Source organism: Rhamphochromis sp. 'chilingali' (genome assembly GCF_963969265.1).
Source record: "Rhamphochromis sp. 'chilingali' genome assembly, chromosome: 10".
Taxonomy (NCBI): Eukaryota; Metazoa; Chordata; class Actinopteri; order Cichliformes; family Cichlidae; genus Rhamphochromis; species Rhamphochromis sp. 'chilingali'.
The window spans coordinates 1,209,262-1,222,676 of NC_137937.1; the positions used below are offsets into that span (position 1 = coordinate 1,209,262).

At 41.1% G+C, this 13,415-nt stretch overlaps 2 protein-coding genes across 5 annotated transcripts in view; one reads left to right on the forward strand and one right to left on the reverse strand.

Moving 5' to 3' along the window:
• Positions 1 to 3,191, reverse strand: part of arid3c (AT rich interactive domain 3C (BRIGHT-like)) — a 70,434-nt gene extending 67,243 nt beyond the window's left edge. The window contains exons 1-2 of the mRNA XM_080893296.1: positions 2,890 to 3,191; positions 2,107 to 2,691 (exon numbers count right to left, since the gene is read on the reverse strand). Of these exons, the coding sequence (XP_080749422.1) occupies positions 2,107 to 2,691; positions 2,890 to 2,928 (624 nt within the window). The 5' untranslated portion in view covers positions 2,929 to 3,191. The remainder of the gene's footprint in view (positions 1 to 2,106; positions 2,692 to 2,889) is intronic.
• apba1a (amyloid beta (A4) precursor protein-binding, family A, member 1a) overlaps positions 1 to 13,415 on the forward strand; it is a 230,211-nt gene that overhangs the window by 134,070 nt on the left and 82,726 nt on the right. The window lies entirely within an intron of this gene.

A 13,415-nucleotide genomic window follows, 5' to 3' on the forward strand; every position in this document is an offset into this window, starting at 1 on the left:
CGGCTTTAACAGCATTCTCGCTTCTTGACTAGATGTGTGCGTCTGTGCTGATGCTTTTGCACGATAATCGTACACTCCTCCAGAGCTGTGCTCCATCACGTTCCACCTCCGAGCACGTGACCTGACATCACCTGGTTGTAGCCAAAGGAAGAAATGTTTTGTTCTGTTTGTGTCAGCGTGCAGAACTGTGACGGTTCATGACTGACTTCAGTGCAGTAACACAGCACGACTCTGCTGTGTTATTAAAAATGTGTTTATATTAGCACATATACAAATGTAGTTGTTGCAAACAACACAAGTTTTAGGATTATGACAGGATCACCAGGCAAAAACATCATGTCTCACAATTTTTTCAACTGAGACTGATTCTGAGGCCGCACACTGTTTAAGACTGTGAGAGCATTTAGAAGAGAAAGCCCAGAGTGTGGTGGGATTTCTGTTGTGTAATAGTGTGGCAGTGACTCGACTTCCAGACGGGGAAATCCCAGAACTCTTGTGTGGGCGCCAGACGGGAAAACTCCACAGTGCAGCTTCTGGCACGTCTGAGTTTCTGCCTAAACTTTGTGCGACATCTCTCTCTTTCTGCCTCACATCTTTTTATTTCAGCACTGCTCAGCAACTTCTTGTATCTCAGGAATTTCTTTTATTTTTCTGACTCATCTCTATAGAATCTGCTTCATGTCGTCTGCTGTTGTGTAATTAAGAGTTAAAATAAGCTTGAACAGCTGCCCGTCAGCATCGTTTGTGCTAAACACTATTCAAAGTAAAACAGTACAAATATAAGTGACGTTGACCTTTCTCTCCTCAGCGAGCCGTTATATTCATCCCACATCTCGTTCCTATTTTCAAAGACTCATTTACCGCCTGTGGTTCTGATTTGCGGCTTTGAGCACACTGAATATGTCGGCTCCACTCTGCTCGGCAGACACAACCATCGGTTGATTGTCCCATAACTGAAAGATTGCACACGAATAACCTCCACAATAATGAAACAACATACACATGGAACACGCAGGCTGTGGCCACACGTGCATGAATTTACAGAAAACAAAGAATTACTTCATAACAAATGAATGTGTTTCTTAAATGACCTGATTGAAGATTTACTCTATATGTGATCTGAAACATCAATATTATTATTCTGTGATATTAAAATAAAATCTGTAGTCACATAAACAAATCCTAGAAAAGAAAAAACTGAATAATGAGTGTCAGGTCACCGTCCTCCGCACACAGCTGTCTTCATACAGACGCTCTGGTTTCTCGTCCTTTAATGTGAAGCATAATGCAGTCACTATGTACGCGTCATGTTTAGGCAAAGCTGTGGATGATCCATCGTAAGCAAAAGATGACCTGAAACATCCACAATCAATCGGTCCATGACTGGGAGAGTATAGATGTGACTGAAGCAACTGGGAAACATAACGACTCACCTGTAACTGCTAACGAAGCGTAAACACACTCTGATGTCTTACATCTAACAAGACCTGATTTGTTAGTTACTTACTAAAAAAATTTTTTTCAAAAATTCTGCAGAATCAACTCATTTAACAAAATCTGAGGACTTAGAATCACTGTGGTTACAAACCCATCAGTTATGTTGTTCAGACATTATGCTGATGCAGCCTTTTCTCTGACAAGCTTAATGGTTGGATATTATTCATATTATATAATATTAATATTTTCAAAGTCACTAAATGTAAACGTAATAAATCCTGTGACCATCCAAAACTGTGGGTTACTTCCAGCCGTGGTTCAGAACAAACTGTGTGTAAAACACCTCAGCAGGTACGTGTGCTCTGTAGGAGCTTTTACAGCGTAAACTGTGAAGTTTGAAGCTCTGTCTGCAAAACAGCAGCAGCACACTACAGAGTGGAACATGTTCTGAGCCCAAACAACCACACACACACACACACACACACACACACACACACACACACACACACACACACACACACACACACACACGCATTAAAGTCTTCTATTTCCATACAAAACCAAACGTGTGTTCGTTTCAATAAATGAAAACGTGAAATGAAAGCTCCACAGAGGCAGAGCGAGCTCCGACAGGAGGGCGATGCGTTCAGTGGGTCAGTGCTGGCTTACCTGTTTGAACTGCTCCTCATAGGTCCACTCGTGGTTCTGCGACGCGGCGTGCAACGATGGAGAGTCTGCGTGACCGTGGGGAGCGAAGACTCTGAGATGCTGAGACACGCACGCTTCCTGCAGAGAGGACTGGTTTAACCCAACATCGTCCCCGACCTCGTCTTGGTCCATGAGATCCTGTTCTTCCGTGTCATCTCCCTCCCCGTCCCGGTCTTTAACGCAGATACCGGGGTTGGAGTTCCCGTCTTCGGCGCATATACGGACTTCCATGTGAGGAGGGGTCACTCCTGGGGGTGAGCTTTCAGCTCCGGCGGAGAGGGCGCCTGGCATCGCCAGCTGATAGTGGCGGAAAGCCAGAGCTTGTTGGTGGATCTGGGACTCCACCATACAGCGGAGCTCCTTCTCTTTCTCCGCCTGCCGGAGCTTCTCCTCCAGGGCGAGGCGCGCTGCCTGCTGGCGCTGCAGGTTTTCCATGACAGCCTCGAGTTTCATGCCGCCGCTGCCGAGCTGGTGAGACTGTGCGCCGGGATACGGGCTGTGGGGTGTTTGGCGTGGAAGGCTGCTGCCAGAGGAGAAACAGCTTTGCTGCAAGGGAAAAGCGGTTGGTCGTAAATATTATCACATCAAATGCTTCCTTCAGTAAGCCACGTGGTCGGATATCAGATTGTCATAAAGAGCATAGCACGCGACACATGTTAGCCGCAGGTGAAAAGTTCTGTGAGCGCAGAAAACATGGACGGAACTGGATGTAAAGACAAAATAACATAAAGTCCGGACGCTTACCAACACAGACTTAGCAGTTACACGTGAGTTATCAACCATGTTGCCGAAACAGCCCAATCACGAGTCTTCTTTCAGGCGCAACACGAACATGCTCAGGAATAAATGCGTAAAGCGGCTCAGTCATAAATGCCGGAGCGCCCGCTTTCTTTAGGCAACAAGTGGCAAATGTAGTGAGAATGAAGCCTGGAGGTAGAGATCAGCGCGCCTGGTCCACCTGCAGCAGCAGCGCGTCAGCACTGAGAGCTGACCGCACGCTGTGATGCAACCACTGACACCTCTGCTCAAGTAACGCCAGTTTATTTATTTAAGCAGACATCCTGAAGTATGTTTACAAACTGGTTTGTGCAGTTTTGTTTTGTATTTTTTGTAAAGCTGAACTTCAACATGACAAAAAACGACTCAAACATACAGTCACGTGTACAGGCATTTAAAACCCAGATGTGTCAGTTTTACTGGGATCATAATACGCCTGTAATTTCCATATGATTAAGAGACAATAATATTGTTTTGATATTTTACAACAGATATTCATGTTTGAATATGTATTTCTGTGACGCGTTTTCCGCTCGCACCTGTGAAACCGAGCCTTAAATTTACTTCGTCACATGAATCCAATAAAAAGTCACGTGAAATAAAATCTCATGACTGCTTCCATAAACCTTTTTGTCCAGTTCTGAATTCAGAATTATTAATATTTATGTTGTACCAACGGGACATTTGTTTGTTTGTTTGTTTTTGCTTTACACAAACAAACAAACAAACAAACAAACGAACAAACAAACAAACAAACAAACAAAATAAAGTACAAAAAAAAAGATGTTGAGTTTCTGGATATTTCTTTTTGTATTTAAAAATTAAGGTGATTGAAAAATAATGAAATTTAAATAATTCTTTTTCAGTTATTTTTACAGTTACATTAAAGTTATGTTTTCATTAAGCCCTCTGTTTAATTGCATTTACCCAGATGGACTAAACCTTCAGCGCACCGCAGAGACAGACACTACAGACAACACAAGCTTCCTCTTAACATGTTACTGTGTATGAACGAGTGCTTTTACACACTCATACAGAAACACGGAGCTACAGCTTTAAAATAAAAATCCACCGTGTTGTGATTCACTGAGTCCTCCACTCAGTTTAAAGAGTTTGTCTGTAATTTATATTTTTACTGTTAGACGTTGACTGTTACACTCATTTTATGATTGCGATCATTAATCCTGTGGGATATTGCAAATATCCAATAAAGACAACCATCAACCTGAGAAAGGTGCCGTTAATGTCACAGTTACAGGATTTTCAGTTTTCTATTTAGAATCACTTATTTTTCTTAGTCATTTATTTAAATGTATCTTTTTCTCTTCACTTTGCTTTGAGCTCAGAAAGACTTTACAAGTCCATATAAGGTAAAGCTGTCACTGTATTAACTCTAAAATAATATATTGACACATTTCTCTAACAGAAAAAAGATGCAGACTTTTTCTCTTGATTTAATGCACATTTCTATCATAGTGATAAATTAACTCTATTTGAGTAAAATCCCACTGATTTTTAACACTGAATTGAGTTATTTGAAATTAACACTGGAGGTTCAAAAACTCTGATGGGAGTTGATGTTACTCTATACTGTGTTATTCATACACTCATCTCTAGTGAAAATTAGCTCTCATAGAGTAAAATTTGTAATTAATTTTACACAAAGTAGTGTTACTAAAACTCTTCCTGTAGTTTTACCTTTACGGTCAATTCACTGTTTTGCAGCATGAAAACCTGGTTTTTAATAATGCTTTTACATATAAAACAAGTGAGCAAAAACCACAACTACATTTAACAGCTTTATTTTTATGTCAGGCTCAAAATATAAAAACATCTCATGTAGTGTATAAAACACTTTAAAACAATGAATTTAGTTCGGCATAAAACGGCAATACAGAACGACATACAGGGAGGAATCTGAAATGCCATACTTGATTTGAAGAAGCAACACAGCTCATTTATGTTCAACACCTTCAGCACCATGTTGGGATGCAGTCTGACCCTAAATGCATGATAATGGTCATCAACAGGGTTTCCATCAGTTTTCTGCAGAGCAACACAATGTCATCTTTCACAACAATACTTTTGATCTTACAAAAAACGGAATCTCAGACACTACATCTGTACAGATGGTAAAGTCAGGGCGGTACTCTGTACCGTGTGTTATTATCCACTTAGCTGAAAACAAACTGGTAGACAACACAGCTCCAAGCAATTTCTGGACCTTCTTCCAGTGTCACCATCTTTCCTGGTCCTAAAGCTAATCTTTCCAGGCTAAAGGACTCTAAATGCTTTATTTTATTACTATTATATTTATTTTTACTTGTGGTGTCCTGTAAAGGTACGCTCTGTAAGGCTGCATCTTTAGCCTGAGTATGAATCTCAAAAAACACTTCCTCCATTGAGGAGACAAAACTATTCACAGTAGGCTTAATCCAGCTGCCCTGAGCTGTGCAACAGCAGAGGCACACATATCCAAAGACTCTTATTTGACCTTTTCAGATGTTGTGGGTGTTTCTTCTACATTAGTTGACATCACCTCCCCTGTAGTACAAACTTCTTTAACTGCCACATCATGCTGTAGATTAACATCAGTGTCAGCCTGTTGGTCAAAATAGTTAAGGTGTTTGGTATTTAAATGTTTTCTAAAACCTGTGGTTTGGATGAACGTGTACATGTTGTGAAGCATGGTGTTCTAAGATGTGCCAAACACAAAATGGGCTTTAAACAGTTCATCAAAAGCACCAAGTGAAGAGGTAGACTTGCATGGTATGGCATTCTTGTCAAGAATAATGAAGAACCGGTGGATGTCATTCTTCTTCACCCCAACAGCAGGTAGCGTTGAGTGCTGGTAGTGACGGCATCAAGGTGCTCTTGGATATTTGTTCCAGTCTGAAAAGACAAATACAGACGGGCAATAAGAATCAAATGTTTCTTAAACTGGTAATTCACACCATAAAAATAGAAAAGAAACAAAGCTTCTTGAAGAGCACAAGACGTCTTTCTGCTTGAGAAGCTGACACCTTTCCTGGTCTCTAGCGGCCCTGACCAGATGTTGGAATCAGATGTAAAAGCAATGCTGAGAGGTCAAAAATATTTGTTTTTAATAAAGTTGAATCATCATCAACAACACATTTCAATGCATTGACAAAATGTTTGAGTAGACCCAAAATACAAAAGGACAGCTGTTCTGTGACAAACATTATATATGCTGTGAATGTGCTAATCAAAGAAACAACAGCTCACCAATGTCAGCATTAACTTCAGTGGCATCCTCAGGAGAGTCAGCAACAGTTCTTCCAGGTCAGTGGTAGAAGGAAGCTTCCTGCCTTGTTGGATAATCTTTCTTTTGAATGTTGTTGGCCACCTCTCCAGCAACCTGCCTGATACATCCTCACCAAACATCAGTACAAAATCCTGTTCGATCTGTAACAGGGATAGAGAACAGAGAATCATATCTGCTTTCTGTAAAATATTAAAGTGTGTTTACATTGTCAAAGTAATGACAAATATTCACCAAGCCTTCGATATCTTTGAAACGTGGAGAAACAGACAGTATGTTGCTTGACAGCAGGAGGTCAAGGACCATGTTGTGACTGTGTCTTCATCAGCTGAATGTTCCATCAGAGCGATTGCTTCCTTACACTCATCCTCACTCAGCATCTTCTCTGTAACAAACTGCAACTCTCGTCTGACAGTCGGTCCACCACACTGGTTTTCACTCGATGCTCCATCTCCTGGTGCTACACAATATGAAACACAGCTTTATCAAAACTAATAACAACATTTAATAACCATTAATAATAAAGAACCACAGTTTGGAACTGTATTATGTATTTCCAGTGAATTATAAATGTTACCTCCAGATGATAATCGCCTCCCTTTAGCAGTGCATCTCTGTATGGCTTTAATCCTCCAGGCCAAGTACCCAGTGCCACCCTCGCCATCATAATAATGTTCCTTGGAGAGTGACATGTACAGACACTGATAAATGAATAAACAAAATAAGTTATGTAACAATGAACAGTTGATAAGGACATACATTTTAGCAGGATTTAAAATGTTTAAATGCGATTGTGGTTGTATCAGTTATTACTATGAGCTACTCACATAGCCATTTTTGGAGTACGGGCCACTGAGTTAAGGGAAAAAGGTTACAATTCCTCTGGCGTATATTTCTTTTACCTGCCGTGGTGGTGATGTCCTGCAAGATCAAAAGGAAAAGAACTAGTCAGCTTCCCTGGAATTCATAGAGATGAATTTAAATCATAGTGAAGTTAAATCATATGGAGGCAGGTAGATGCTTGTATTTTGTCAGCAGATGCTTTATCTGTGGTCGTGTGTTTTTCGCTAGAACAATGTTATTCTCCCAGTGTAATGGAACATGTCTTCATTGTGTATTTTGTATTCCTTTTCTTTGTACAGTTTTACAAAAAAGAGAGAGAGAGAATTTATTTTCATCATTAAATCCTGCCAAACACAACAAGCGGCCTGTTTCTTGGAGGATGAAGTGCTGGGAATAAAGATTGTTAAGCTAGCTGTATAGCTGAAATTACGTTGCCTGCAACAAACTTTAGTGAGGACAGCATAACCCCACAGTGTAAGTTAGCTTTTGTAATGTAAACCAGAAGAGTGGCTTAGAAATATTTTAAGTAATTTGAACATATTTAATTTTTTGTGATAAACTTTGTGTTTTAATTTAATCATGCTGTACTTTACAGTTTACGACCTAGTTAGGGCTTTGTTTGAAATTTAATTTAAAGAATCCCAGAAACCCGTATTTGTTTTTTAAATGAACATAGAAATCACACTGGTCCTGTTGCAGGTTGTTGAGCTGTGTTGCTGCCATCAAATTCACAAAAACTAATGTTTTTCTTCAAATCATACATTTGTTTTTGTTGAAACAACAATATGTTTACTATGTTATACAGTAAATAAAATATGAGTTCATGGTGCAGTGGTTAGCACTGTTGCCTCACAGCAACAGAGTTCTGGGTTTGAATCCACCTTCAGGCCGGGGTCTTTCTGTGTGGAGCGTGCATGTTGTCTGCGTGGGTTCTCTCCGGGTACTCGGGTTTCCTCCCACAGTGAACAGGCAGTTAGTGGGGTTGGGTTACAGTAACTGGTGATTCTAAATGAGCCATAGTTGTGAATGTGAGTGTAAATGGTTGTGTGTCTCTTTGTGTGTTAGGCCTGCAACAGACTGACGACCTGTCCACTCTCCCAATGACAGCTGGGATAGGCTCCAGCCCCCCATCCTGAACTGGATGAATGAATGAGAACTATTTAACCTCCTAGGACCGGCCGTCCACATATGTGGACATCACATTTTGGGTTATTTAGACCAAAATACTCAATTTTGCTCTACAGGAGCCTGATATCCACTCACGAGGACGTTATGCTGCTACTGTTCTATCAACATTTTAAACGAATATCCTCATATGTGGATCTCATCTTTCTTAGAAACAAAAATAAGTTAAAAAAGAAAAAACATCTGGTAATTCTTTGTTTCTACATTCATCGGGTCCCAATCAGCCCAAATATCAAAGAGAAATGAAAAATGCTGCCGTGGAAGAGTTCAGGTCTTCGGAGGTTAAGGTTGTGGCTCTGAGCAGCTCATCGCTGGGACGTTAAACACCCTGAGTTCGTGCTCTCGGCTCACTTTCTAAGTTAATAAGTGGAAGAGAAGGAATGGAGGGAGATCTACATTAATTGCATATACCAGGTCAGTTATTGTCCAACAGTACAAAGTAGGAAAGAGTGCAAATATACAGCTACAAATGCATGACTTGCAATTCAAAAGAGAAATTTGTATTCAGGCAGCAGATATAAATCAAAGTCAGACACTTGTAAGATGGCGAACATTTCGTCACTTGAGCGAGTGACCAAACATTTCTTCCACTGAAAACGTCCAGATGAACAGAATCAACTTTTGGAGATTTACTGACCTGGATGATTGAACGTGCATCAAGACCATATACATCAGGGGTGTCAAACTCAAATACACAGTGGGCCAAAATTCAAAACTGGAACAAAGTCGCGGGCTAACGTTAATATTTATTGGAAAAAAAATCTTCCTCCAGATATAAGAATGAATCTTTTCTTATGGACTCAAACAAGTTTTGCTGAAAAACTGAATGTGGAACAAGCAAAGCTTAATACTAAACAATATATATATTAGCTGTATAATACCAGTAGGCCAGCTCTAATAATAATTTGGTATGGCTTCGCCATACCATGTAATTAGGCTGTACCATACCATGTAATGTAATTAGGCTGCGGGCCAAAGTTGGCCCGCGGGCCAGAGTTTGACACCTATGATATACATGGATCTCCCTTTGGTTAGAAAACCACAGTTTTCTGTAGCCAGCTACCGGCACAGAGATCCCTCTACCTTAGTGGTACCCATACTTAGAAAAGAGAATGTGCATCTATCTGATTGGTCAAAAACTGTTGAGAAGGGGGCGTGGTTTAGACTTAGCCACACACACACACCTTGACCTGTTACCCACTTTCATGAGTCTGAGGCAGCATCTCTGTGAGAGCTATTGTTTCGTGATCTTGCTCCGGTTCACTACCACATTCCTGCACAAACACAAACAACCGTCGATCATGGGAATGTTTTTTATTCTGAGAGCGCAGTAGTGCAATTAACTATTAAAGTGATCTAAAATTAATTATAATATATATAATAATTATAATATAAATATATACATATATATTATATAGAGAGAGACAAACAGAAGAAGACGGCCGTAGTGATCGATGTAGCGGTTCCCAATGACAGCAATATCAGGAAGAAGGAACACGAGAAGCTGGAGAAATACCAAGGGCTCAGAGAAGAGCTCGAGAGGATGTGGAGGGTGAAGGTAACGGTGGTCCCCGTGGTAATCGGAGCACTAGGTGCGGTGACTCCCAAGCTAGGCGAGTGGCTCCAGCAGATCCCGGGAACAACATCGGAGATCTCTGTCCAGAAGAGCGCAGTCCTGGGAACAGCTAAGATACTGCAGGACCCTCAAGCTCCCAGGCCTCTGGTAGAGGACCCGAGCTTGGAGATTGACCGCCCGCAGGGGTGTGCTGGGAATTTTTAATTTTTTAAATATATACAAATATCTTAAGTTTAACTTACATATACACTGTATTTATTACTACTTGTATTCATTTGTTAATATAAATAATTACGTTTCTCCAAATGTAATTTTTATTAAAAAAAAAAAAGCCCCAAAGCAAAACCTTAAAACAAAGCTGGAAGAAAAGTAATAAAACATTAATGTTCAGAAAAGACACATTCATTTTACAAAATAGTGAAACATAACATTGTGCAGTCTTGCAGTTTGGCACAAACCCTGTTTCGACTCCATAAAAATGAACAACATTTACAACATATCTGTAATATCCTGAACATTCAACACATCCACACGTGCATTTCAAGAAGCATCCTGACCTTCCAAGTCCCATTATTCATCCAACCCCAAACCAGTAACCAGGCAGACCTACACAACTGTGTCACTGGTAGCTGAAGACCAGTCAAATGTGGCTTGTGTGTGCATTTGTTCACAGAACATGACTTCTAAATATTCAAACTAAACCTTTGACATTAAATAGTAACACACATGTAACACGCGTCTGAAACGTGTCTTTTTAAAACAGTTCCAAGAAGCACTCCTTTACAAACCCTGTGTTCAAGTTACACTTTCACAAAATGTTGAATCAAAGCTGATAGTCTAAAGTTTTTAGTCAGATGTTGTTTGTTTGATTGAAAGTCCAGTGTGGTGATACACTGAGGCAAATGGCAAAATAATGTTTAATGTTTAAAACACTTTTGAACTTGACTGTGCCCCGAGATCAGAGGCAGCAACCAGCCAATGATGCAAAAGCACAAATGTAAAATGAATACTACAGACCACTGTTATATAGTTATTTTAAAGGCTGATGTTGTGATATCAGCCTATCAGCCTGGCTTCATCGGGTGAGGGCCTCCAGCTCGCACTGGAACGGTTCGCAGCCGAGTGTGAAGCAGCGGGAATGAGGATCAGCACCTCCAAATCTGAGGCCATGGTTCTCAGCCGGAAAAGGGTGGAGTGCCCACTCCGGGTCGGGGATGAGTTCCTGCCCCAAGTGGAGGAGTTCAAGTATCTCGGGGTCTTGTTCGCGAGTGATGGGAGAAGGGAGCCGGAGATCGACAGACGGATTGGGGCTGCAGCTGCAGTAATGCGGACGCTGCACCGGTCCGTCGTGGTGAAGAGGGAGCTGAGTGTAAAAGCAAAGCTCTCAATTTACCGGTCGGTCTACGTCCCTACCCTCACCTATGGCCACGAGCTGTGGGTAGTGACCGAAAGAACGAGATCGCGGATACAAGCGGCAGAAATGAGCTTCCTCCGAAGGGTGGCTGGCCTCTCCCTTAGAGATAGGGTGAGAAGTTCGGCCATCCGGGAGGGGCTCAGAGTAGAGCCGCTGCTGCTCCACATCGAAAGGAGCCAGCTGAGGTGGTTCGGGCATCTGACAAGGATGCCCCCTGGGCGCCTCCTGGGTGAGGTGTTCTGGGCATGTCCCACCGGGAGGAGGCCCCGGGGCAGACCCAGGACACGCTGGAGAGATTATATCTCTCGCCTGGCCTGGGAACGCCTTGGTGTTCCCCCGGATAAGCTGGAGGAGGTGGCTGGGGAGAGGGAGGTCTGGGCCTCTTTGCTTAGGCTGCTGCCCCCGCGACCCGGCCCCGGACAAAGCGGATGAAGATGGATGGATGGATGGATGGATGGATGTTGTGATACTGTTAGACCTGAAGCCATAGGTCTGGGGCACTTGGGCAAAGAAATGAGATAAGCTGTCACCACATCACCACCTAGTGGTAGTTGTGTAGTTGTGTAGTTTTTACAAATGAACTGTATTCATTGTGGAGGAAGTGGAGTCTTCACAGTGTCCAGTGTGAACATATATGAGGAGACTGTTGGCACCCAGGGAAAGCATGCAGGAGGTGGAACTCATGACCCTCGTTTCTATCAGCAAGCTTGCAAATTAAACACAGTTTAGTGTCCACTCTGACTGATCTGAACATTTTAATTATCACATAAAACTCTGCAGGGCAATGCATGGACAGCAGTGTGTGTAACAAAAGTGTGTTTCCTTTAACCAGGTTAAGCCCGTGGTAATTCTGAAAATGAAAGACAACGAGCATAAACGCAATAAAGGGAAAATAGTACCTGCTTTATTTTAACAAATTCAAAATGAAACCTCTCTCTGTTCTAATTAGTCCTTCAGTGTTAACAAAATTGACAAAGCTCATTGTTTCTACTATAAGATCCAAGTCTGTGAAAGTCTGAAGTTCAACACACACGATCCATTCAGCAGCTGGGACAAAGAAGAGATGGAGGGAGATCTACATTAATTGCATTCTAGGATTAAATAAATTACCCCCACAAATAAAAAAATATCAAATTTAAAATAATATCTGAACATGAAAAATATAATATCTTTACAGTCTTTATGTTTATAGGAGTGTAATACTAAAAAAACTCCAAGTTTGCCAATATACTGCTGTGCAGTTCTGTTCATGTTTTTCGTTTCTTTTCTGCTGTCTGCACTAAAAACAGTCTGTAGTGTTTAATCAAAGACCTGAGACAAAACACACTTTTTAAAACCACAAACAACATTAAGAACGGTCTGTTACAGCATGTTCATGTCTACTGTAAACCTTTTCTGTATTTATAAAATAAGAACTTCACAGCTCACGTCGCACTTCGTATCTTATCATTGTTTTTCTTTTGGATGGCAGGGTCAACCAACAATGTGGAGCATTTGTTTTTTTCATTGTCCTTTATCCAGGTAAAATCCTCACTGAGATTAAAATCATCACAACATATACATCACATAATAATATTCAGTACAGACAGGTGAACACAAAAATGTGGATCATTTGCAACAACAGTCATTAAAAATAGTTACACTGATCAAAACAGTGATTCTCTCACTCCTTTAAAATGGGCTTCAGCTCCCCATCACTGTAACCTGCAGTGGACACTGTTTGATTTAAGAGCAGGTCCTGATGACACAGTAAACCTAACCAGGCTCTATAAAGGACTGGGCTTTACTCACAGTCGCTTCATTATAGATGCGTCATGTTTGTGATGATTAAAGATCAGAATAAATCACAACAGTTAAAAGTATGAACTACAATCAGCGTGAATAATAAACAGATCATTTCTCTAACGCTGGTGCAGCAGTACTTTCATATGCTTTACTGTGCATTCATTCAGCAGGCCAGACAGAGACAGTATAACAGGGCCTGCAGTTTAATAACATCACATTATGATGATCACATAACAGAAGAGAAGCTCACAGATGAAGCCACCAAAACGTTTTTCAGTTGGACAGAGATTAAAGGTGTAGTAAGGGTGCGAGTGTAGAGTCTTCACCTTACGACACCTTGAGACAACTGTTGTTGGCGCTATAACAACAAAATTGAATTGAATTAAAAAAGGCAGAAGATGAAGGAA